The following is a 26,004-nucleotide window of genomic DNA, read 5'->3' on the forward strand; positions in this document are numbered from 1 at the left end:
CTTAAAATGCAGATTCCCAGGCACCTGCCCCCCCCCCCCCCAGGAAAGAGTGTGATTAAGCAGGTTCAGGTGGGACCTAGCGACCTGCATTTTCACAAGGGCCCTGTGGAAGCACCAAATGTCAGCACAGGCCTGACTCACGGGCCCCATCTGTGCATGGCACTACTCCCAGAGCCTCCAGGTTCCCTCCAGCTATGCAGGGGCTTTGCTTTGTGGTCATAACAGAGCAGCATGCTCCAAGTAGTGTGGAAGGAACAAGGTAATATGCCTGTGAGCTGCGTGAGGAGGCGTCTGATTATTCCTGAAAGAAGGATGCTAATATCTGGGGAACACCAGCTACAAAGGTAGACTGGTGCCCTCACTTCTTTTATCATAGAACCTCCTTCCTCAGCCTCATTGTACACACATCATATGGCCACAAAGTCCTTGCACTTTATCCCAAAGAGATTCCCCACCTCAGAGCCTTGTAACTTTTTAGTTTTAATGCTAATAAGCTTGGTTATCTAGATTCCTAACATATGGCAAGTTAACATCAGTAAATTAAAAGTAAAGGAGGGCTCAGAGGGAAGGTGGGGAGGGGTGGGTGGGAAGAGATTAACCAAAGAACTTATATGCATAGCCCATGGACATAGTGTGGTGAAGACCTGGGGTAAGGGGCAGGGGCAGGCTAGAAGGGGTCAATGAGGGAAAAAGGCGGGGGGGGGGGACATATGTAATCTTTCAACAATAAAGGTTTTTTTGGGGGGGGGGTTTAAGTAAAGGAGGGGAGCCCATTGACAGTAGTAAGAAATTGCCACTCACCATTAACAGCTAGCATCTTAATGGCACAGTAATAATGTTAACAGTTAAAATGTATTGGGCATTTACGTAGTTCAGGTATATGCTAAGCTACATTTAATCTTCTCAACTCCATATATATAATAGGATGCCCCCAGAAAACTATACACACTTTGAACAATTAATTCCAATGGGTTAAACCTGAAAAGAAAGAAACATCAATTGAGCTACCATGGTGTCCCTCCAAAATGTATACATACTTAACAGCTGATAGCTCAATTGATGTTTCTTTCTTTTCAGGTTTAACCCATTGGAATTAATTGTTTGAAGTGTGTATAGTTTTCTGGGGGCGTCCTATTTTACAGAGAAGTAAATGGGGGCTGAGAGAGGATAAATAGTAACTTTCCCAAGGTCCCACAGTTCACTCAAATCTGTTCAAGTCTGTTCTGACTCAGAGACCTCAACAAGAAAAGTATAAAAAGCAGACAGGGACCTCAAGGCATACAGCCCTACCCACGCAAGGATCACACCGCAGTGTGATTCAGCTGCCCATCGTGATGAGCATGAGGCAAGGAACGGCTGTGCTGGCAGTTATGCTCTCTGTAAGAGACCGTGGAGCCACTGTTATATATTTTAAAGGCTTCTGTCTTAAATTAGCCACAAACACTTTAGTGTTAGAATAAAGTGTCATATATGTACATGCTCTTATTCCCCGAGAATTCCTGATTTCTAAGCATATTCAAGGTAAAGTGCGTAAGTGTTTGCCATGCTGTCATGGCCAAAGATACTTCCTCACTAGCTCTTAATCTTATGGTTATTTGCATTATTTTAGCTACAGGAGCTAAAACCCCTGAAGCAGGAGAAAATTTTTATTCTGGACCTGTTCAGGACGAGAAATATTGCCACAATAACCACTATGTCTATACTGCTATGGTAAGTAATAAGTGATCTGGAAGTGTGATATACAGCACAAATAAGCATATGACTTATTTTCTTTAGTAGAAGGGAACATCAGGACAAGGCATGGCTCTTCATGAGACAAAATAAAAATTATCCTATATTGCCCTAACCGGTTTGGCTCAGTGGATAGAGTGTCGGCCTGCGGACTCAAGGATCCCAGGTTTGATTCCAGTCAAGGGCATGTACCTTGGTTGTGGGCACATCCCCAGTAGGGAGTGTGCAGGAGGCAGCTGATCAATGTTTCTCTCTCATTGATGTTTCTAACTACGCCTCTCCCTTCCTCTCTGTAAAAAATCAATAAAATATATATATTTTAAAAATTATCCTATATAATAAAGAAGTAATATGCAAATTGACCATCACTCCAACACACAAGATGCCCCCCCCATGTGGACACAAGATGGCCAGCAGGGGAGGGCAGTTGTGGGCGATCAGGCCTGCAGGGGAGGGCAGTTAGGGGTGATCAGGCTGGCAGGGGAGCAGTTAGGCATTGATCAGGCTGGCAGGGAAGTGGTTAGGGGATGATCAGGCTTGCAGGCAGAAGTGGTTAGGGGCAATCAGGCAGGCAGGCAGGCAAGTGGTTGGGAGCCAGCAGTTCTGGATTATAAGAGGGATCCCAGATTGGAGAGGGTGCAGACTGGGCTGATGGACACACACACACACACACACCCCCGCCCCCTGTGCATGAATTTTATGTACTGGGACTCTAGTCTATATATATAAAAGGCTAATATACTAAGTGTCCAACCATCCAACTGGTCACTATGACATGCACTGATCACCAAGGGGCAGATGCTCAATGCAGGAGCTGTCATGACGCACACTGGCCATTTACAGAGAAACGGCACCGCAGACCTGGCACCCACAAAGCAATACTTGGCTCCCCCCAAGTGGGACACAGGTCCCACCACCACCCCAGAGCGACACCCCACCAAATTGCAGCTGTCATGTAGCAAAGCCCAGCTTCCTCTCCCTAGTGACTAGCCTCCTTGTAGTTACTTCAGCCCAGGAACATGACTTGCTTTATAGCCAGATGCAAACATTTTACACTTTAACTAAATGTCTGTGAAGCGTTTCCCCATGCCTCATCTCATTTTATCCTCACTGAAGTACTGGAGTAGGTAGATAGGAGAGTTGGTAGAATCCTTTTCTTTTCATTAGCTGGAAAACAGAGATTTAGAAAGCTTAGAAACTTGACCCAACTGAAAAGAAGTAAGAAATGGTGGACCTTGAAAATGACTTCAGGTTTTCTCACTGCGCAGAATATAGTCAAACACTGCTTCAGTTAAATATTTTACCCTTTGTTCTCCCTGCGTGATCTACAATAATAATCTGCTTCATGTTGATATTTACTGCTGTGTTGCTGACAATTACCTGAAAGAGAAATTGGGGTGCTTCACTGGGCTGGAAAAATTTTAGCTACATCAGAAAGCAGGTCTAATTAAGCAAGTTTATTCTATACATAAAAGGCTAAGTTGACTCATGCATGCACGATACATATAAAGCTCTCACTGGCACCAATCGCATGCCTGTGTTTCAATCTGTCATTGTCGATCATGAATTTGGTTGACACCTCTCTTATAGAGAAAGGGCGAATAGCGATACTAAAATATTTCTTCTAATTAACCTTTTGCACTCGGATGTCAAGTGTGACTCGACACGGTTAGCATCGGTAGCAGCTCGAGAAAAAAGCAAGTGAGTGCAAAGGGTTAATTTCCTTTCAATGTGCATGAATTCGTGCACTGGGCCACTAGTAAAATGTTAAGTTATTTGGAGATGCCTCAATTCAATTCATGGAACTGGATACTAAAAAAATAAGTCACCGGGAGCAATAAAGTCTGCTGCACTGTGTCCCACAGGGAAAGGTCCCTCCATTTGGGATTAATGATGTCCTTGGTGCCTGAAGCCAAGATGCTAATTCAGCTCCTACTTCCTGAAGCTGTACTGGCAATTGAACAGGGAGATTAGAATAACCTGAATCCCTACTGCCTAGATTGGAGTTTGTTTGTTTTTGTTTTTAAATAATCCTCATTGGACTATATGTTTATTGATTTTAGAGAGGGGGATGGAGCGGGGAGAGAGAGAGAGAGAGAAACTTATGGGTCCCGACTGGGGATCGAATCTGAAACCTAAGTACATGCCCTGACTGGGAATTGAACCCAAAACCTTTTGGTGTACAGGACAATGTGCCAACCAACTGAGCCATCTGGCCAGGTTCCAGATTGGGGTTTTGACAAGCTTTTTATACTTGCCAATTGCAAACTACCAAGTGTTTTTTTAAAAGTTCTTTAAATACACACACACACAGACACACACACACACACACACACACACACACACGGGGCCCAGTGCATGAAATTTGTGTGGGGGGGGGGGTCCCCTCAGCCCAGCCTGCACCCTCTCCAATCTGGGACCCCTTGGGGGATGTCCGACTGCCTCTCGCAATCTGGGACTGCTGGCTCCTAACCGCTCGCCTGCCTGCCTGCCTGATCGCCCCTAACACCTCTGCCTGCCTGCCTGCTGGCCTGATCACCCCTAACCACCTCTGCCTTGCCCTGCACCCAGGACCCAGGATTCCCTCTCTCTGGCCAACCGCAGACACCCAGGATCTGGGCTGGCTTTGCCTGGGCCAGCTGCAGCCTCAGGGGACCTTGGGTGGGTGGCTTCGCCTGGGCTGCAGCCACAGGCACCCAGGACCATGGGGTGGGCAGCTTGTCCCTCTCCCAGGCCACAGCCCCAGCCACTGGCACCCAGGACCGTGGGGTGGGTGGCTTGTCCCTCTCCCAGGCTGCAGGCACAGGCGCTGGTGCCCAGGACCGCAGGGCGTATGGCTTGTCCCTCTCCTGGGCCACAGCCTGGCTGGTCCCCATTCCTCTATCAAGCTCATTTGTGCCTGGCTGGTCCCCATTCCTCTCTCCCCAGTGTTGAGTGTCTGAGCCGTTACTGCATGAGGGCGTGGTGACCATTTGCATATTAACTCTTTATTATATAGGTATTAAAAAATATTTTTTATTGATTTCAAAGAGGAAAGGTGGGGGAGGGAGAGGAGAGAGAAGAGAGAGAGAGAGAGAGAAACATCAATGATGAGAGAGAATCATTGATTGGCTGCTTCCTGCATGCCCCACACTGGGGATCAAGCCCACACCCCTGGGCATGTGCCCTGACAGGGAATTGAACCGTGATCTCCTGGTTCATAGGTCGACGTTCAATCACTGAGCCACACCGGCAGGCTACCAAGTGATTTTAAGGCATCGAAATAATGAATTGACTAGTTTTAATAATAGATCTGCCAAGAAATGAGGAAGAAGAAAAGAAACATGCTTATCCCATGATGGCAACAGAAAGAAAGATGATTGTCATAACTAGTAGGTTCAGACTGCAGCTAGTCTATTTTTAGGGCCATCCCATTTTGCAGTTCGAGGAAACCGATGACAGAGCTTATGACTGAATTAAGCAAATGTGTCCAGGCACCTGGCTTTCGTCCCTCACCGTAGGCCTCCTTAGTTCTCACCTGTCAGCATAGTCACTGGTTTTTATCTAAGCTGCTCTTATTACCAAATGTGAAAATCACTAAGATTCCTAGACAGATCAAGTTTAATTTTTGTTGTATTTTGCAATAGCCCTTGTGCTACCCAACCTAATAAAGTATGTATAAAAATCTCCAACAGTGTCCTGAAAAGATTCTTCAGATATCCTCTGCTTTCATTCATCTGAATAATAAGCAAACTTCTGCACAGGGAAACCTGCATAGGGCAGTGATTTTTCCACAGAGAAGCTTTTCCGTGGAAGTTAACTGTAATGGCAGGATATATGGCGTGCACTTCATGATACTTTGAAGCATTATGGGTCTCCATTCTTTTCCCTAACGTGAGTTTTACTAAATCTCTTGGAATTTACTATAAGTGGATCCCACAGTATTACCTATGTTTCTCCTTCTCCTTCTTCTTCTTGTTTTTTTTTTTTTTTTTTTGGTAAGAAGTGAAGTCTGGATTTTATGTTCACTGACATACATTCTTTCTTCAAATAGTAGCTCTAAGGGAACGAAGATGTACAAACTGTTCAGGAAATATTGAAATGTAAAATTAACTAGACCAGGGTAGGTGTTGTTGTGTACTGGTATAGCTAGACCTGTGCTGTCCAATAGAACTTTTTGCAGTGATGAAAATGGTTTTATCTGTGTTGTCCACTATAGTAGCCACTAGCCACATGTGGCTATTAAGCAATTGAAGTGTGACTAGTGCGATGGAGGAACTGATTCTTTGATTTTTTTTCTTTTAAGTAGTTTTATTGTTGTTGTTAATCCTTACCGGAAGAGATTCCTCCATTGATTTTTAGAGAGAGTGGAAGGGAGGGGAGAGACAGAGAGAGAAGCATCGTTGTGAGAGAGACACATCAATAAGTTACCTCCTGCATGCAACTTGACCAGGGATGGGAATCTAGCCTGCAACCGAGGTATGTGCCCTTGACTGGAATTGAACCCGAGACCCTTCAGTCTGCGGTCCAATGCTCTATCCACTGAACCAAACCGGTCAGGGCTGATTTTATTTAATTTTAATGTATTTACTTTTAAAAAGCCATATGTAGTTAGTGGCTACTTACAGGAAAACAGAATCTAGACAATTTCTTGACCTTTATGAACGTTTAGAGTGATTCATGCCATCCTTTTATCACTTTTGTTTTTTCTTTTTTTCTTTTAGGATGCTAACCTCTGTCGGTTACTTCGCTCTGTCTCTCAACTCTCCTAATCTACATGGAGATGCCTACCTGAACTGTTTCCTCTCTGCCCTGATCGAAGTTCCAGCTTACATTACAGCCTGGCTGCTCCTGCGAACCCTGCCCAGGCGGTATATCATAGCTGGAGTGCTGTTCTTGGGAGGAGGCGTGCTTCTCTTAATTCAGCTGGTACCTGTAGGTAAGAAGTTAACCAACGGCAACAGCTTAACAGAGAAGACCTACACCTGGACTTGGGCTACTTATTGGTCACTGCTCCCTGTTTATGTAGCCTTCCCATCATATACCATTCATAAGTCAGTTAGACAAATGATAGCTTCTATGTGATTTCCCGTGTTCAAAACAATACCCTCAAACAGATGAGTCAGCCTTGGAGAGTTGGAAATCATTGCTGAAAAGGAAAAATAATGCTCCCAGTCATCCCTGTCGTAGAAACCTTCACCCAAACCCTCAAACCTCTTTCTTGAAGACACAATCCTGATTCCCAATTTCTTGGTACTTTCTAACCTTTATTTGAGGTGCATACTCAAGTGTAAGAGTTAGTAGTTCATGCCAGTTCCAGTATAAATTCAGTGATTTTTAGGGTGTGTAATGTTTTAGTTAGAGAGCACACAGAACAACCTAAATTGATAAACAAAAATAGATCCAGATATATAGAAGCATCACACAGACCGTCAAACCTCAGAGGGAAGGCAGGGGAAGGTGGAAGGAGGGAGGGTGAAAGATCAACCAAAGGACTTGTATGCATGCATATAAGCATAACCAATGGACACAGACAGTAGCAAGGTGAGGGCATGTGCTGGGGGGTGGGAGTGGCCGGGGAGAGGTCAATAGGGGGAAAAGGAGACATATGTAATACTTACAATAAAAAATTTAAATTAAAAAAAAGAGCACACCAAGGGACATATGCTTCCTTTCCGCTTATGTCTAACATTCTCATACTATTAAATTGTTAAGGCAATAGATTATTGATACCTAGTATTATACATACAAATATGTATTTCTTGCCTGGCCAGCATGGCTCAGTGGTTGAGCGTCCAACTATGAACCAAGAGGTCACAGTTCGATTCCTGGTCAGAGCACATGCCCAGGTTGTGGGCTCAATCTCCGATGTGGGATTATGCAGGAGGCAGCCAATCAATGATTCTCTCTCATCATTCATGTTTCTATCTCTCTCTCCCTCTCCATTCCTCTCTGAAATCAATAAAATATATATATTTTTAAAAGGAATATGTATTTCTTAATAATACTAAGCAGGATAGAAAGCATTGGTCCTTCTCGTTGAAGATTAAACTTAACTATATTAAGATGCTAACGACTTACCATGAAAGTGCTGTAACAAGTAAAAGTGGACAAAAGTCACTGAATGTGTAAATGATCTAGACTAATAGTAGAGCCAAGCACAAGGCAACCCCTCACTCTCCATCTTTGTCCATGTCAATTATTAAAACATTTGAAGAGAAAGTGTCATTTGGGGAATATCTCTACATTGTGAAAAACATGCTCCTTCAAGCAAAGAGAACCATAAAAGCTACTGAGTTGAGAACATATGACTTCTAAAGCACCTCTGTTTACAATCGGTCTCTTTTCCAGATTACAACTTCTTGTCCATTGGCCTGGTGATGTTAGGGAAATTCGGGATCACCTCTGCTTTCTCCATGCTGTACGTCTTCACCGCAGAGCTCTATCCCACCCTGGTCAGAAACATGGCTGTGGGGATCACCTCCATGGCCTCCAGAGTGGGCAGCATCATCGCTCCCTACTTCGTGTACCTCGGTGAGACACAACTTATCAGTCTGTTCTTTTCTTAAATGTAAAAGTAATGTGTTTTCATTGCATAGAAAGTACTGAAAAAAGTACAAGTTTATCTCTTCTCTCTCAGTTCCCCAAATCACACCCCTAGAAGTAATTAATATTAACAGTTTGGTGAGTAGCCCTTCAGATATTTTGTGTGTATATATATATATTTTTAACACACAAACAAAATTATATATATACACTGAGTGGCCAGATTATTATGATCTCTGGACGCATAATAATCTGGCCACTCAGTGTATATCCTATATAATAAAAGGCTAATTTGCAAATTGTCCCCTCGACCAGGAGTTCGACCAGCAGGCAGGCCGGCCAATTGCCCATGTCCCCTCCCCCTGGCCAGGCTGACTGGACCCTACCCATGCACGAATTCATGCACTGGGCCTAATACACACATATATATATATACACATACATACATACACACACACATACACACACACACACACACACACACACACACACACACTGAGTGGCCAGATTATTATGCATTCAGAGATCATAATGAATCTGGCCACATTATGAATATAATCCTCAAAGAATATAAGAATTCTCAGAATAGGTACACTCAATTCTTACAGAGAAACATTTTCCTATCTTATGCATCCTCTGCACAGCTGCCCTAAATAACACCCAAGAAAACACATTATTATATAGAATGGTGTCGTTTCCCTTTGTTCTTCCCTGTACTTTCAAATCATGCTCATATAGTCAAACAGTGGGCCACTGATACGTAAAAAATGGAGAAGTCTAAGACAGAGCTTCCTATTTCACAACCACTACTCCTGTTAGTGACTCATAACCTCGGCACAGTTTCAAGATTAATGTTTTGGGTTGTTGTTGTTTTTTGTCAAATAAAATTCTTGGGTGTGTTGTTCCTCTATAATCTCTTTATGCAGATGGGAAGCAAAATAAGGATCTGTTATTCTCCTGAGTGACATTGTATAAAGAAGAGATGAAGTGGTTCTTCCAATTACATATAAAACCAAGACTTACAAATGCTGCAAAAAAAGAAAAAAAAGAAAAGAAAAAGAAACCAAAGCACTGCATTCACAGTGCCTAACATTTATTTTTTTAATTGGATTGAACATATTACTTAGATTTTTTTTTCCCAGTCCCTTGATTCCATGGACCTCACTTTCCACTGCAGCCTACTGGTTTGGGTCAAAGCAAAGGTCACACCAATCTTGATAGCCAGTACCTATCCCTGCACCAGGCTGGTCAACCTCTTTCCCCTTAATGTCCTCCCATTCCCTCTTCTCCAGTTACCTCCACCTTCAGGGGAGAACTTTGCTTAGGCAAATATTCCTACCAAAGGAACATCTTTCACACATGATCATATAGCAGCTTAGCGAATACCAGTTGACATGAGAGACCTTCTGATAATGCAAAACAAATGGTGTGTTTTACATACTTTTTAATTTCAGAAAATGTTCCAATTCAAAACTGCTGTCAAGTATTGTTTGCCACCTTTACAAAACGATGCTCGAGAGCTCCTGGAGAATCACTTTTTCTAACTATGTCCTGTGCCTTACAGGTGCTTACAACAGAGCTCTGCCCTACATCCTCATGGGCAGCCTGACCATCCTGATCGGAATCATCACCCTGTTTTTCCCTGAAAGTTTTGGAATGACTCTACCAGAGTCCTTAGAGGAGATGCAGAAAGTGAAATGGTAAGTGGAACTTTAAAAAATTATATCAAAATATCTCAGAAAGAATAAATATGCAAGAATGGCTAGGGAGAGTAGTGCTATCATATAATAAAGTGTATTATGAAGCAGTGGTAGTGAAAACAGTGTGCTGATGGTATAGGAATAGAAATCACTGGAATAGAGTTCGAATTAAACCCAAGAAAATATGAGAATTCTGTATATGATAAAAAGTAGAAATTCAAAAGCAGTGGGGAAACGTTAGATTATTCAGTAAAAGGTATTAGAACATTCAGCTAGCCATTTTGGATAAATAAAAACTTGAGTCCTGCTTCAAAACGCATCCATATAAATTCCAGAAAGATTAAAAGTTGTAGCCTAAAAATGTACAATCATAAACATACCAGAAGAAAAATATTTTTATAACTTTTGAGAGGGCCTTTCTGAGCATAATCTGAAAAGTAACAAGCCATAAAGGAAAAGATTGATATAGCTAATGATGTAATTTTAGAAATCGTTGGCACAGCAAAAAAGAAACCATAAACAAAGACAAAGGTCAACAAGGCAGGAGGGAAATATTTGCAACATGTAACACAAACCCAGGGCTGGTATACCTAATATATACAAAACGCTCTTAGTGATTAGTAGGGGAAAAGACAAACAACTCAGTAGGAAAACTTAGCAGAGGTCATGAACAAGCAGTTTATAGAAAAGGACATTTCAGTGGCAGATATACACTGAGTGGCCAGATTATTATGATCTCTGAACGCATAATAATTTGGCCACTCAGTGTATATCCTATATAATAAAAGGCTAATATGCAAATTGTCCCCTTGACCAGAAATTCGACCAGCAGGCAGGCCGGCCAACCGCCCATGTCCTCTCCCCCTGGCCAGGCTGGCCGGACCCCACCCATGCATGAATTCATGCACTGGGCCTCTAATATATATATACTGAGTGGCCAGATTATTATGCATTCAGAGATCATAATAATCTGGCCACTCAGTATATATATGAAGAAATTATCCACATTAATAAAAATATATCAAATAAAATAATTCAGTATCATTTCTTTGGCTTATGAGATTATGAGGGTTTTTCCTCCTGATACCAACCAATTCTAACACCAGCTGGCCTATAATGTAATTCAGTTCTAACACTAACTACCTGGAGTTTGCATCAGACTCCACTGGTTTAAAGGCTCAGTCTCCCTTCAGATGTCAGTCACAGGTATCAGGTCCCCCGGTGACTCACACTTCTGTACAACTTGGCTACAAAGTTGGGTGTTTCCACACACCCACTCCTGAAGGACGTTTGGTAATCTGCTAGAACGACTTGCAGAATTCAGGAAAACACTTCCCTTACTATTACTGGGTTTATCGTAAAGGATACAAGTGAACAGCCAGATGAAGAGGTGAGTGGGGTGAGGTCCGGAAGGGTCCACAGTGCAGGAGCTTCTGTCCCTGTGGAGTTGGGGAGTGCCCTAGCCCAGCACAGGGATGTGTTCACCAATTCAGAGGCTCTGTGCACCCCAGTGTTTAGGGGGTTTTATGGAGGTTTCATCATATAGACATAGAAATGGTCAATTATTAATTCAGCTCCCATCCTGAAGTTATCTTAGGGGGGCCCAGCCAAGAGTCGCCTCATTTGAACAAAAGATGCTCCTATTACCCCTATCTCTCAGGAAATTACAAGGGATTTAAGAGTTCTACTGTTGGTAACAGGGACAAAAACCAAATATCTTTCTATGATATCACAGATTGGCAAACATTTAAAAGATAAGTGGTTTGGTAGGAGAAGTTTAGATTCTAGAATGAGACTGCCTGGCTTCAAATCCCACATCTACCGCATAAATTTGGGGAAATTTAATTTGAGGTAAACTTAATTTTCACTAAACTTCAGTATTGTAAGGTTATATAAGATTGTAAGGTTATATAAGATAACATGTTTTAGTGCCTGGCCATGATAAAGGTAAGTCTTTATCATGTGAATGGATTCTGATCTCTGACAGAACACATAGTAAAAGGTGCATATTTTTGATAAGCTATTTTCTTGTCATGGTACAACCAGTTCAATATCAACTTTAACTCGTGAGCACTTCATTCTTACCAATCTATCCTTTCCTCAGGGAAACAAAAAGTGTAAATTCTGGGTTTTGTTTATGGTTAATTAAGAAAATGACTCCAAATATTCAAAATAATAAAATATTAGCTCTAGGTTCTACTTAGAGTTACAAGTTCCCGCCATGTTCCAGGCCACCCCCTGATGGTCAGTGCACATCTAACTCCTGGTCGGTCATTACTTGTTCATTGAAGAAATGTTTTCCAGTGTCGGTTTAGAATGTTGAGGAAGAGAGTTGTGAATATTTAATTTTCTTTAGCACGCATCTTATTTTCAGGTTCAGGTCTGGGAAAAAAGCAAGAAGTTCAATGAACAACGAAGAAAACCCCAAAGTTCTAATAACTTCATTCTGATAAAATGTCTACCCCACTCGGTGAACTGAAAAACAGAGACATAAGACCCTGAAGAAACCAAAGCTTTTCCTGATGAAATGGACTGACTGTAACCAAACGGGCCCTGCTGTTGAGAAATGCTTGTCGTGTAGCAAATTCTGGACCACTCTTCCAGATAATCTCCTTTTTAAAAAACTAACCATTTATATAGAGTCCACCTTACTAATTAATTCAGTGAAATGGGTTTGTAAGGTTGTTTGAAAATGTGTTGGTTAAGGACTAGTCAATACACATAAAGATTAACACTCATTTCCAAACATACAACTGCTATCCAAATAAAAAGTGTCACTGTATTCACACAACTGTCGGGTGACAACAGTGTTTGTATGTGTGTGTGTGTGTGTGTGTGTGTGCGCGCGCGCGTGTGTAAGTGAACCGGCACATTCAAAATTATAGTCCTTTCTACAGTGAACTAATATACTGCTATAATCAAATGGCAGCATTCCTAGCCATAAAATCTTATACACTCCTTTGAGAGGATTAACAGTGTTTGCAAGAGCCTGGCTTCTATTTTTTTAAATTATTTTTATTGATTTCAGAGAGGAAAGGAGAGAAAGAAACATCAATGATGAGAAACAATCATTGATTGGCTGCCTCCTGCATGCCCCCACTGAGGATTGAGCTCACAATCTGGGCTTGTGCTTTGACCAAGAATCAAACCATGACTTCCTGGTTCATAGGTCAATGCTCAACCACTGAACCAAAGCGGCTGGGCACCTGTCGGCTTTTAAGAAGGGAACCAGAGCAGTTCCCGGCTACAATGCCAGGGGCTACAGCTCACAGACTATTAAAAGATCCACTTTTGTGCTCTCTTTGAGCACATGACTAAACCTTCTATTTCCTAAGACTGGCTTAAGAGATATTTTACTGGTAAACAGAGAATCATGAAAACCGCAAAACAGTAAGATTGGTAGAGATGGTTTGTGTGCCCCACAGCCAAGAGGGGTCAGCACCTAGGGAGAAGGCTGTCCAAGCCAACCATCTAGGGAGCCTTTTAAAACAGTTCTTTCCATTAATACACCTTCCCAAGCACAGTGTGCAGCTACATCCACTCCACCCAGGGTGCTTCTGATCAGCAATCGCGGAACCTCTGCTCCATGAATGAGCGGCGTAAAAGATAAAAGCTACCATAAGTTCAGAAAATAAATCTCAGCCCTATGTTGCACCATGTTTTGGGTCGAGTTGATAGCACAGCAAGCAGTTACTTGGGGCAGCATGCTTTCATTGATGGTGGCTTCTCTGAGGGCAGCATGGTGATGAGCTACTGATGACCCTTTAATACACCCAGGGCCACGGTGTGTGCATGGAAATGGACAGCTACTAATTTGTAATATGCTGCTTGGTGGCATCATCTCCTCAAAATAATTATCCCCAAATGTTAACTTTCACTGTCTAAACATTTTTCTTTTTTAAATGTATTTTTATTAATTTCAGAGAGCAAGGGAGAGGGAGAGAGCAATAGAAACATCAATGACGACAATGATCGACTGCCTCCTGCATGCCCCCTACTGGGGATCAAGCCCGCAACCCGGGCATGTACTCTGACCAGGCCCGGTGCATAAAATTCATGCATGGGGGTGAGGTTCCCTCAGCCCAGCCTGCACCCTCTCTAATTGGGGACCCCTTGGGTGATGTCTGAACGCCAGTTTAGGCCCGATACCTGTGGGATCGGGCCTAAACCAGCAGTCGGACATACCTCTCACAATCTGGGATCACTGGCTCCTAACCGCTCACCTGCCTGCCTGATCACCCCTAACTGCCCTCCCCTGCCGGCCTGATCTTGCCACCAACTGCTCTCCCCTGCCAGCCTGATCTCGCCCCCAACTGCTCTCCCCTGCCAGCCTGATCTCGCCCCCAATAGCTCTCCCCTGCTGGCCTATCTCACCCCCAACTGCCCTCCCCTGCCGGCTTGATCTTGCCCCAGTGGCCCTTCCTGTCGGCCTGATCTTACCCCCAACTGCCCTCTCTGCCTCGGCCCCCACCACCATGGCTTTGTCCAGAAGGAAGTCAGACGTCCAGAAGATGGCCAGTCGACCTGGTCTGATTAGCATATTACCCTTTTAGTAGTATAGATAGATTATATAGGATAGAATTGCTTAAATGGCGGGGGGGTGGGGGGAGGCGGGAGCCTTTTTCATCAGGAGGAGATGCTCTTGGCAGACAAAAATACATAATCCCTATATCTGGACTGATAGCCAGCCATATGCACTATACTGCCAAACTGGTCATTAAAAAATTGAATCGCTTTCTTACACCTTATACCAAACAGCTGTTGCCCTTAAAACCCCTCCTCAGCCCCCACCTTAGGTTCTGCCTTCGCAGTTCACCCTGATTAGGTTCTGATTGGTCGGTTTCTATGCCAGACAGTGTCAAAAGCTCTGCCTCCTAGGCAGCCATTGGCTCCTCACACTTCACCCAGATTTGGTTCTGATTGGTCGGTTTCTATGCCAGTCAGTGTCTCCAGGCCTATCAACGGGCCTAATCAGAGAGGCAGGGCTGATCAGCAGCCCCAGCAGAGGCCCAAGAGAAAGAGAGGCATGGCTGCTGGCCAGGCCATGAGAGAAAGAGAGAGGCAAGGGCTGATCAACTGCTGCCATGGAGGCTATGGATCAGACCCTGCTTCTCCCTCCAGGTCTCTCTTCGGGCCTGATCTGCAGCCCCCTTGGCAGTCAGTGCTGGGTCGGGGTGCCCGCAGCAGTGGCAGTCAGTGCTGGGTCACCTCAGCAACCCAGTACTGATTTCCGGTTGGTCGAGCCTTCAGTCGTTTTGGATGTTATGGACCCTGGGTTTTTATATATTAGGATAATAGGAAGAGATGATTTTTTAAAATATATATTTTATTATTGATAGTACCTCAGATATCTCACATTTTCCTCCCCTTCCCCTCCCCCCAGAGATAACTTTTAAAAATCTGTTTATAAAAAGACAACAAGTACCCAATTGGTTATGTCTTTGGTAGTTCAAAGACCAAGGTGATCAATATATGCCAAAATTGTATTTGGTTAAATTCAAGATATATTCCTGATTTATAAAAACTACTTTTAAAGTTAGGTCTACAAAGCAAGTTCCTGCATTTACTTATGAATATCAACCTCAGACTGACAGCAAATATTGTACTGCATGTTAGAGTGAAACACTAGGGGCATGCCATTAACGGAAATTTTATGGATACACGTTTTTAGCACCTTTTTCAACATTTTTTTTTTTAGTAAGTTTTAGTAACTGTAGTCATAGTATAAAATGTAGGTAAGAAGTTAAACTGGTAGAAAATAGACAAAATTACCAATATTGAGGAGCATATAATGATGTTCTATTTTTAAAATGCAAGACAATTAACTAAAAATTTTTACATTTAATAGATTCAGTTTAAGTGGAGGCATATAAAAAGTTTCCACTTTTTATGTACTAGCTATAACCAGCTAGAAAATATGTGTGTACTTGGGGTGTGGGGGTGGCAGGAAACAGATTCTGTTCATAATAATTATAAAAATATAAAATACCTAGAAATAACCTTACTAAGAAATATATAAAACCTAAGAGAATAAATTATTCCATTTTATTAAGACTTGAGTAGAGACATGCCATGATTCTGAATGGATAGAATGAATGCTCACCTGGTTTATAGGGCCCTCCTCTCTGTGCCCCCACTATGTGCTCTTCCTAGGTGTTGGCAAAGCTTGCTCTTTTACTTCCTTTATGTCTTTGCTCAGGTGTCACCTGCTTAATTAATCCTTACCTGACCACTGTATTTTAAATTGTATCCCTTTAGCCCTCTGTCCTGACCTTACCCATCCCTGCTTCATTTTTCTCCAAAGTTCTTATTACCCCCTGACATCCTAACTATTTACTTCTTCATTTTGTTTATTGTCCTTCTCCTTCTTCATCCAAGTGCTTCCTTACAGGCCATAAAGACCACTTCTGTATCCCCAGGAGTTAAAACCTTGGTTGGCATATAGTAGATGCTCAATAAATATTTGTTGAAAAAATGAATAAATGTATTGTATTTTCATTATTATAGTTAAAGGAACCAAAGTAATTATTAGTTTTCAAACAAGGAAACACTGGTCAATAAATATACCAAAAAAGTGTTCTGCTTCACAAGTAACCAAAAAAATATTAATTGAAGTGACAATGTGATGCCATTTTTCAACTACTACATTGCAAAGGTTACAAAATGAAAGTATTCAATAAAATTTTTAAAATATTTTTAAAATTAAATAATTTTTAAAAATAATAATAATAAAACAAAATTAAAGTTTAATATTGATGAGAATATGATTAAATGCACTCTCAGATTCTTCTAGTGGGACTATAAATTATTTTATTGTTTTCTAGAAAACAAATTGGCGAAGTGTTTTCAGAGCCTTGAAATGCTGGAGTTTTTTGAGGTATTCATTCTACAACTGGGAAATCATCAGAAATATAAGAAATATTTATGTACATAGATGTTTATCACAGATACAATGCGATTCACAAAGTGTAATTTTAAGGTTTCTAGTGGCATCATTAAAAAAGTAAAAAGAAACAGTTTTAATAAACAGTGTAATAATTCAAAATATTATTTCAACAATCAGGCTTACTTAAGGTAAAGATTGACCTTTGTCAAGGAAGCTACAGGCCTGCTTTTAGTTAGGAATTTTTATGTTCAGATCATCCTATGTAGTTACTTTCGGTCTCTGACTTTTTAAGGCCCACCACGAAGGCCTCTCTAATCCTGTCCGATTTAGTACGTGAACCCTTTTTCGTCCACATGTGGATAACTCCCTAATTTATATTTTATGCTGATCTCTCCTATGACCTTCAGACTCATATATCCAGCTGTCTCCAAATTTATATTTTAAAATAACTTTAAAGTATTAATATATTTAAATGTAAGTTTATTTTTGTTTTAAATAAAACTCTTTGCAATCTTAAAAATGTTTCACAAATAACATAAATTACTTTTCTAATCATAAAGATGTTTAAAAATAAAAACTTTTATTGAGTGTCAGCTAAGTGTGAGGTCTTGGAAAGCAAAGATGAAGATCATGGAAAATGCAAACTTCCTGCTCTTAGTGGGCTCACTAGCCAGATGATAAACTCTTACCTGTGTGGCCACAGCAACTAGCTCAGTGCCTCCCACTTGGGGTTGAGCTCTGTGGAGCTGAAACTCCGGTCAAAGTCATTTTCTTCCATTAATTCCCGGGTATGTTTATATCTCTCCTCCTCCATGCAACTTGAGCAGCAGTCACCTCTACCCTGATTTGGACCAAGCCAAACCTGCTTTGCGGAGGCAAATTACCTTATTATTGAGTTTTTATATTTGATAGGCCACTGAATGGATTGCAAAATATTATGAGGATTTGAACTATCACCCAATGCCTCTGAACACAGAGAAGTCTTAAACCCGGTTTTGAGAACCTTAAGACCATCCTTCTCCAACATGGCAAATACAATCCTTCTTGAAGTCAAATACTCTCTGTCCCTGCCTAGCCCACCGTCTCACCCTCCTACTGTTGCTTTCCCTGCTACAGTGAAAACCCATTCCACTGTGGACAAACAATTCTCCTCCTACAAATATAGTCCCGGTTGCTCTCTCTACATCCTGGCCTTGACAGAGACCTGGCTTCCCCATCACTCCACTTCCCTCGTGGTTCTTCCTGTCTCTCAAATAGAGGCTGTTCATTTATCACTTACTATGAACTTCAGGGCCAGGTAAGGTCTCAGCATTTTCCTGTTTCCAAACCATAATTCCCTCAGCTTCACATCTATAAAATGCTTCCTTTGAGGTTTACCCTGTGCTTTCTGGTTGCTATTACCACAATCTGCCCAGTTGCTTGTCTGAATTCCATGAGCTCTCTGGAACCCAGCCAGGGTTAGTGATGCCTTTTGTGCTCGGAAGACTAAGTAATTTTACACCTCAACCTCATAGTATTTGACCTTTACCTGTATTTCAACTCCTTCCTGCCAAGGACACACCCTAGATGACCTCATCAGGCACAATAACCACCTCATCCCAGGACTATTTACTTTCCTCCTGCTCCTTCAGCTCTGACCTTGATATCCTTTCCTTTCTAGTGTACCTCAAGATCCCTTCAATTCATTCACACCACTACCCCCATCCTTTCGTTTACTCATCTTGAAAATGTAAGCCCAAGATAAGCCAAACCATTTTACTCTTCACCCTCAATCAAAGCTGTTGAATTAAGATATAGGAGCGAAGGGGGATCGTTATGGTTGGAGAAACAAGTGGGTTGGCAGAGTCAAGGGGGTTGAGGGTACAGCTAAGATTGGAAAGGTGAATTTGCAGAGAACCAATTCACATGGTTGTGTGATTTCCTCCAGGGCCCCAGGGTAGGAATGATATGCACTAATAGTAGGGTTTGGGGCTTTGCAGTCCAGGTGAGCAGAATGACAAGACAATGGAGGAACTGAGATTGACTGAAGCAAAAGACCATAGTATCTAGATTGAAGAGGAAAGGGAATAAAACATATGACAACTTCTGTTGATCCTAGTATACTATGACCATCTACCTTCTTTTCTTTTATTTGGGGTGTATGATAACTTGGCACAGTGTTCTCAACAGAGTAAGCAAAATCTCAACAGATTAAGAAAATGCTCTGGAGAATGGCAGTTTTCAGTGTTCAAAGAAACAACAACAACAACAACAAAAAAAAACCCACGACTTTAGGTCAGCCTAACTAAGGTGACAGGATCAGTGCCATCTATCTGTCTTGGACCATCCACCACCACAAAGATGTGACTATAGTGATATGAAACCCAAGGAGACCAAATGTAGTCAGTGGGTAAAGGCCAAGGGCTAGACTTAATTTTTCAGGATAATGAGATACAGCATTAATAAATAAGAGTGAAGGCCTGGAGGCAGACCAACTAGATTGTAATTTGGACCTGCCACAGACTAACTATAGCAACTGGGTAAATTATTGAACTTCTCTTTGGTTTCTTTGTCTGTAAAGTGAGGGCAGTACAAATTTGTACCTCATAGAGCTATTGTGAGGACTCAATGATGCCATGGGCTATTGTTAGTGCTATTATAATAATACAATAGCAAGCAGGTTTAATACTTGCCCAGGGCTTTCTAATTTCCACCTGAACCTAGCCTATACCTCAGAAGAACACCAATAACTTATAGTACCCAAAGTTAACTCAGTCAAAGCTTCTTGATATCTTCCTATGGAATCTTAACTCTAAGATGACTCCATTCCAAGGGAGACCTAGTTCCTATGGATCTTCTCTCTTGGGTGATTTCATTCACTCCATGGCTATAAATACCATCCATATGAGTATCAATCACAAGAAACATCCAAACCTATAGAGAATTTTTATGAGTTTATTTGAGCCAAACTGACAATTGCTAAGAAGCAAAATCTCAACAGATTAAGAAAATGCTCTGGAGAATGGCAGTTTTGCAGCTTATTTTATACATTAGAATCAAAGAAGACATAAGGAGGGTTACATGAGATACATTGATGGTAGATTAGAGAGGAGAGAAAAAGCAAAGCAGGGAAATCTCTGGGGTTGGGTAAAAGTAAAATGGAGAGACACATATTCTTTTACACTGGTGGGTACAGGGTAGGCCTATTAGAGCCCATTACTTCCCTCCATTGTAGGCTGTGACCCCACCCTGTATTACCAGGTGGTCTCACATTAGTGTTAACCACTAGCATTGTCCTGTAGATATGATGCGACCCACATCGAGTAATTTTAAGGTTTCTAGTGGCATCATTTAAAAAAAGTAAAAAGAAACAGTTTTAACGAATAGTGCAATAATTCAAAATATTATTTTAACAATATAAAACTATTAATATCTTTTTAAAAAGACAATAGACAGACTCACTTAAGGTAAAGATTGACCTTTGCCAAGGAAGCTACAGGCCTGCTTTTAGTTAGGAATTTTTATGTTCGGACCATCCTATGTAACTGCTTTCAGTCTCTGACTTTTTAAGGCCCACCATGTAGGCCTCCCTGATCTAATCAAGTTTAGTACGTGGACCCTTTTTTGTCCACATGTGGATAACGCCCTCATTTATGTTTTATCTGACCTCTCCTATGACCATCAGTCTTATATATCCAGCTGTCTCCAAATCTATATTTTAAAATAACTAAAAAATATAATATATTTAAATATAAGTTTATTTTTATGTTTTAAATAAAACTCTTGCACAGGCAACAAAAGAAAAAATCGATAAACTGAACTACATGAAAATTTAAAACTTCTGCACAGAAAAGGACAATCAATAGCGTGAAAAGCAACCCATGGAATGGGAGAAAATATTTGCAATTCATATAGCTGATGGGTTTATTATTTAAATATATTTTATTGATTTTTAACAGAGAGGAAGGGAGAAGGGATAGAGAGCTAGAAACATCTATGAGAGAGAAACATCGACCAGCTGCCTCCTGCACACCCCCCTCCGGGGATGTGCCCGCAACCAAGGTACATGCCCTTGACCGGAATCGAACCTGGGACCCTTCAGTCCGCAGGCCGACACTCTATCCACTGAGCCACACCGGTTTCGGCTTTTTTTAAAATATATTTTATTGATTTTTGGGTTTATTATTTAGAATAAAGAACTCCTACAACTCAATAACAACTAAACAACCTGAGTTTAAAATGAGCAAAGGACTTGAATAGGCATTTCTCCAAAGAAAATATACAAATTGCCAACAAGCACATGAAATTAAACTCCACATCACTATCATTAGGAAAATATAAATTAAAACTAAAATGAGGTAGCACCTCACACTCATTAGGATGGCTACTATTAAAAACATAGAAAATAACAGGTGTCAGTGAGGATCTGGAAAAACCGGAAACTTTGTGCACTGTTGTTGGAAATATAAAATGGTACAGTCTCAGTAGAAAATAGTATGGCAGTTCCTCAAAAAATTAAACATAGAATTATCATATGATCCAGCAATTCTTCTGAGTAATACCCAAAAGAATTGAAAGCAGGGCCTTGAAGAAATATTTATTAGTATACACTCATATTCATAGCAACATTATCCACAACAACCCGGTGTCCATCAACAAATGAATGGATAAACAAACTGTGACATATAGATACAGTGGAATATTATTCAGTGTTAAAAAGGAAGGAAAATTCTGACATTTGCTATTGCACAGATGAACCTTGAGGACATTATGCTGTGAAATAAACAGTCACAAAAGGACAAATACTGTATGATCCCAGTTACATAAGGTACCAAGAATGGTATAAATTCATTGAAACAGAAAACAGAAGGATGATTGCTAGGGGCTGGGAGAAGGTGAAAAATGCAGCACTATTATTGTTCAATGGGTACAGAGTTTCAGGTTTTTTTTTACTTTTTATTTTATTTTATTTTATTTTAATTTCTTTATTGATTAAGGTGTCACATATTTGTCCTCATCCCCCCATTCCCATCCCACACCCCTCCCCACGGATGCCCAATCCCCCTGTTGAACTTAACCGTTGGATAGGCTCATATGCATGCACACAAGTCCTTTGGTTGATCTCTCCCCCCTCCTCCCAACCTCCCCTATCCTCCCTCTGAGGCCCGATAGTCCGATCGATGCCTCCTTGTTTCTGGTTCTGTTCTTGTTCCTCAGTCTATGTTGTTCATCATTTCCCCTAGATGAGCGAGATCATATGTCACTAGATATATACTTATAAGATCTGAATGTGAGACGAGCAATAATAGTTATGCTGACAGGCAAATGAATCAGTCTGTAGTGAGTTTCTTTCTGGACCAACAGTTCCTTTGAGACCCAATTTCAATGTCCACCAGTTCCTTATGTGTACATGTCAGCACTGACCCCTCAGCTCTGGATGGTGGACAAATGGTGGTAACGGAGGTCCGACTCCCTCTGGTTTGGTCTCGGCTGGACCCAGGGGCACGGCTTCACCCGGACTAAGGGGAACGTGGCCTCACCCAGACCCAAGGGGCGCGTGGCCTCACCCGGGCCCGGGACCCAGCCTCCAGAGTTTCAGTTTTGCAAGATGAAGAGTTCTAGATGGTGGTGATGGTTGTACAACAATGCAAATATACTTAATGCCCCTGAACTGTACACTTAAAAAATGGTTAAGATGATACATTTTACATTATGTGTCTTTTACACCAATAATTTTTTTAAATTAAAGAAAATTTTTAACTTCCCAAACCTCCACTCCACCCAATTTCCTCCAAGTTGTTTAGTCCAAAAATCCAGGAGTCATCCTTAATTTCCTTCCCTTATCCAACAGTAAGTCATGTTACCTTTTGCTTCCAAAATGTATTCTGAATTCATCCATTTATCTCTTCCACAGATACACTCTACTTCAGGCCATTATATCCTCTTGCCTGAGATGCTGCAATAACTTTCTAACACATCGACCTGTTTTCATAATTCTTCACATAGCAGCCAAAGTGCTTCTTTTATAATAGAAATCACACCTTGTCCTTTCTCTGCTTGAACATACACTGATCGTTGCTCATTGCACCTAGAATAAAATTCAAACTCCTTGGCACTTGCAATTGAAAAATAAAAACTCCTTGCCACTGTCCACAAGGAACTAGATGAACTGGTCTCCATATAAACTGGCCTCCTGCCAATGTCTCTGCCCTTAGGTCCCATTACTATTCTCTTTGATCACTATGTTCTGGTCATGCTGGTCTTCCCTCGGTAGCTTGAGGCACATGACCTTACCTCATAACCTTTGTACGTGCTGCTCCTCTGCTTGGCACACTCTCTTCCCACATCTTCACATGATGGGTTTCTTCTCATCCCTTGTATCCCAGCTCAGATATCACCTTTTAAAAAAAGTATTCACTCACCATTTTATCTATAGTAGCCACCCCCGGACTGTCACTCTTTATACCATCATCCTTTACCATCTTTTTTTCTTGGCCCTTATCACCACAGGCATACCTTGGTTTATTGTGCTTCACAGATGTTGTGTTTTGTGTGTGTGTGTGTGTGTGTGTGTGTGTGTGTGTGTTTATATATACAGATGAAGGCAGGACCCTCTACCAGCAAAAAGACTATGACTTGCTTTATTGCAATACTTGTTTTATTGAGATGGTCTTTGAACTGAACCTGCAGTAATTCCATGGTATACCTGTATTTGAAACTTGTATTTATTTTTTTTCAAGTTTATTGTCATCTTCCTCATCCCCCAATTAAAATGTGAGCTTCAAGAGAATAGGTATCTTGTCTCTTTCCTCAATTCCTAGAACACAGAACAGTGTTGGGCAAATAACTGTCTATTCAAATATGCTGAATGGATGAATAAGTAAACAACATTAATAACCCAATGTTCACCCTACCTGGTTTGACTCAGTGGATAGAGCATTGGCCTACGGACTGAAGGGTCCGGGTTTCAATTCCAGTCAAGGGCACATGCCCAGGTCACAGGCTCAATCCCCAGTAGGGGGCATGCAGGAGGCAACCAATCAATGTTTCTCTCTCGTCATCAATGTTTCTGTCCCTCTCCCTCCCTCTTCCTCTCTGAAATCAATAAACAAAACAAAACAATTTTCTTTCTATGTCACATGCATACATAAAACTCTTTCAGGAAAACTTGTATTTCTAACATTAGCCATCACCAGTATCTTTTCCATCTATTCTAGAGGTTGATAACCAGTCTTTAAGATGCAAGCAGCGTATTTCACATCTCATTTTATGTAGGTATTGCCTTGAAGGGAGCAAGTTTGTATTCCTACTGCCACTCAAGTTGGTAGCAATGTGTAATTATTTATATGAAATTTTAAAACTTTCCTGTATCTCTTAAGCCAAATTGTGGGTTTCACATTGGAAATTACACTCAGTCAAAGTCCTTAAAAAATGGTTCAAATGACTTCTTATCGAACTCTTCTAGTCTGAAGAATGTCTCAAGGCCCATTCTCCTCGTGGTTATTTTGTCCAGGTCAAAATAGCCTGGGGTTAAAATGCAGGATCCTATAATAGTACAAATGTGATTTCTCTGGCCCTTCTATCTGTGCAACTCCAATCTCCCTCAAAGTCAAACGTACAGACCACAGTTGGGCTCATGAATACAGACTTTTCTGTTAATTTTTTTGAGATGTGTCTGCAGTAGACACCTGGAAAAGAGCACAAAAGTGCTGCATACCCACTGAAGATGAAGGGCTGCTGTGCCCAGCTCAGCGGCAGCTGCTCTGCTGTGCCCCAAAAGCCGATATGCATGGGCGATGACATGCCGCTACAAATGTGATCTGATGAGGTGGATAGACTCCTGTTCCTCCACTTTTGGGTCATACTCTGATGTTAAGGGGCCAAGGCAAATAATGTCTCAGAGATTTTAGCAAAAATCGCTATTTCAGATTTTGCTCAAGGTTCCCATCCCATAAAATCTCTGTGAGATCAACAGCAGAGACTGGACAGACCAGACCCTCTGCATCCTCCTCCACTGGACTTAGTCTGGACTTCATTCTTTGCAAGTTTTCTCTTCCTCAGGCAAGTAGGTCACATAACCTTCAGACTTGTCCAAAACTATGGAGGATGCTTAGTTCATAAGGTGCTTTTTTTAGGGTCAATAATCAAAATAAAACTAATAATTATAGCTAACATTAATTCCATAATGTTTAATAATCTGTATATTAGTGATTTATTGCTAAAATTACCCCCAAATTTAGCAGCTTAAAACAACAAACATATGATCTCTCACAATTTCTGAGGGTCAGGAATGTGGGAGCCACTTAGCTGGGTAGTTCTGGCTCAAGGTCTCTCATGAGGTTGCAGTCAAGCTATTGGCTGGGGCTGCAGTCATTTAAAGACTCAACTGATGCTGAAGTGGTCACAATCTCGCTCAGTTGAGGGTCAAAGGGCCTCAGTTCCTCATTGGCTGCTGGCAGAATTCTTCATTTCTTGCTACTGCCTAGGCCTCTTACTACATGGCAGCTTGTTTCTCCCAGAAAAAGAGAAAGAGAAAAAGAGAAAGGAGAAGGGGCGTTCAAGATGGAAATCTTTTAAAATATAATCACTGAGCCCAGCTGGTGTGGCTCAGTGGTTGAGCATCGGCCTATGAACCACGAGGTCACAGTTCGATTCCCGGCCAGGGCACATGTCGGGTTTGCAGGCTCAATCCCCAGTGTGGGGAGTGCAGGAGACAAGCCAATCAATGATTCTCTCTCATCATTGATATTTCTATCTCTCTCTACCTCTCCCTTCCTCTCTGAAATCAATAAAAATATATTTTTTAATTATGATCACTGAAGTGACAAAACATCACTTCTGCTATATGCTATTGGTCACCAATCCTGGTACAATGTAGGAGGGACCTACACAAGTGTATGAATACCAGAAGGCAGGGACCATCTTGGAGAAAAGCTACCACATCTGCTAGAGTTTTAATCCTTTTAATTTAGGGTTCTAATCCTGAATCTGCTCCTGTCATATATGTTTTTTTTTTCTCTTATATATAAGATATATATAAGAGAAAACAACCTAATTCAGAATCCTGAGGGCTAAAGGGCCTCAGGTAACTGATTTTCTCAGATACAGAATTCAAGCTCTCTTTTAAAATGTGTAATTTAGCCCTAACCAGTTAGGTTCAGTGGATAGAGCGTCAGCCTGCAG

At 41.4% G+C, this 26,004-nt stretch overlaps 1 protein-coding gene across 1 annotated transcript in view; it reads left to right on the forward strand.

Moving 5' to 3' along the window:
- The window catches only part of SLC22A4 (solute carrier family 22 member 4), a 41,089-nt gene extending 28,342 nt beyond the window's left edge, over positions 1–12,747 (forward strand). Inside the window, exons 6-10 of the mRNA XM_008142512.3 lie at positions 1,610–1,710; positions 6,435–6,649; positions 8,062–8,244; positions 9,821–9,956; positions 12,331–12,747. Of these exons, the coding sequence (XP_008140734.2) occupies positions 1,610–1,710; positions 6,435–6,649; positions 8,062–8,244; positions 9,821–9,956; positions 12,331–12,406 (711 nt within the window). The 3' untranslated portion in view covers positions 12,407–12,747. The remainder of the gene's footprint in view (positions 1–1,609; positions 1,711–6,434; positions 6,650–8,061; positions 8,245–9,820; positions 9,957–12,330) is intronic.
- The last annotated feature ends 13,257 nt before the right edge of the window (positions 12,748–26,004 follow it).

Source organism: Eptesicus fuscus, chromosome 6, assembly GCF_027574615.1.
Source record: "Eptesicus fuscus isolate TK198812 chromosome 6, DD_ASM_mEF_20220401, whole genome shotgun sequence".
NCBI lineage: Eukaryota > Metazoa > Chordata > Mammalia > Chiroptera > Vespertilionidae > Eptesicus > Eptesicus fuscus.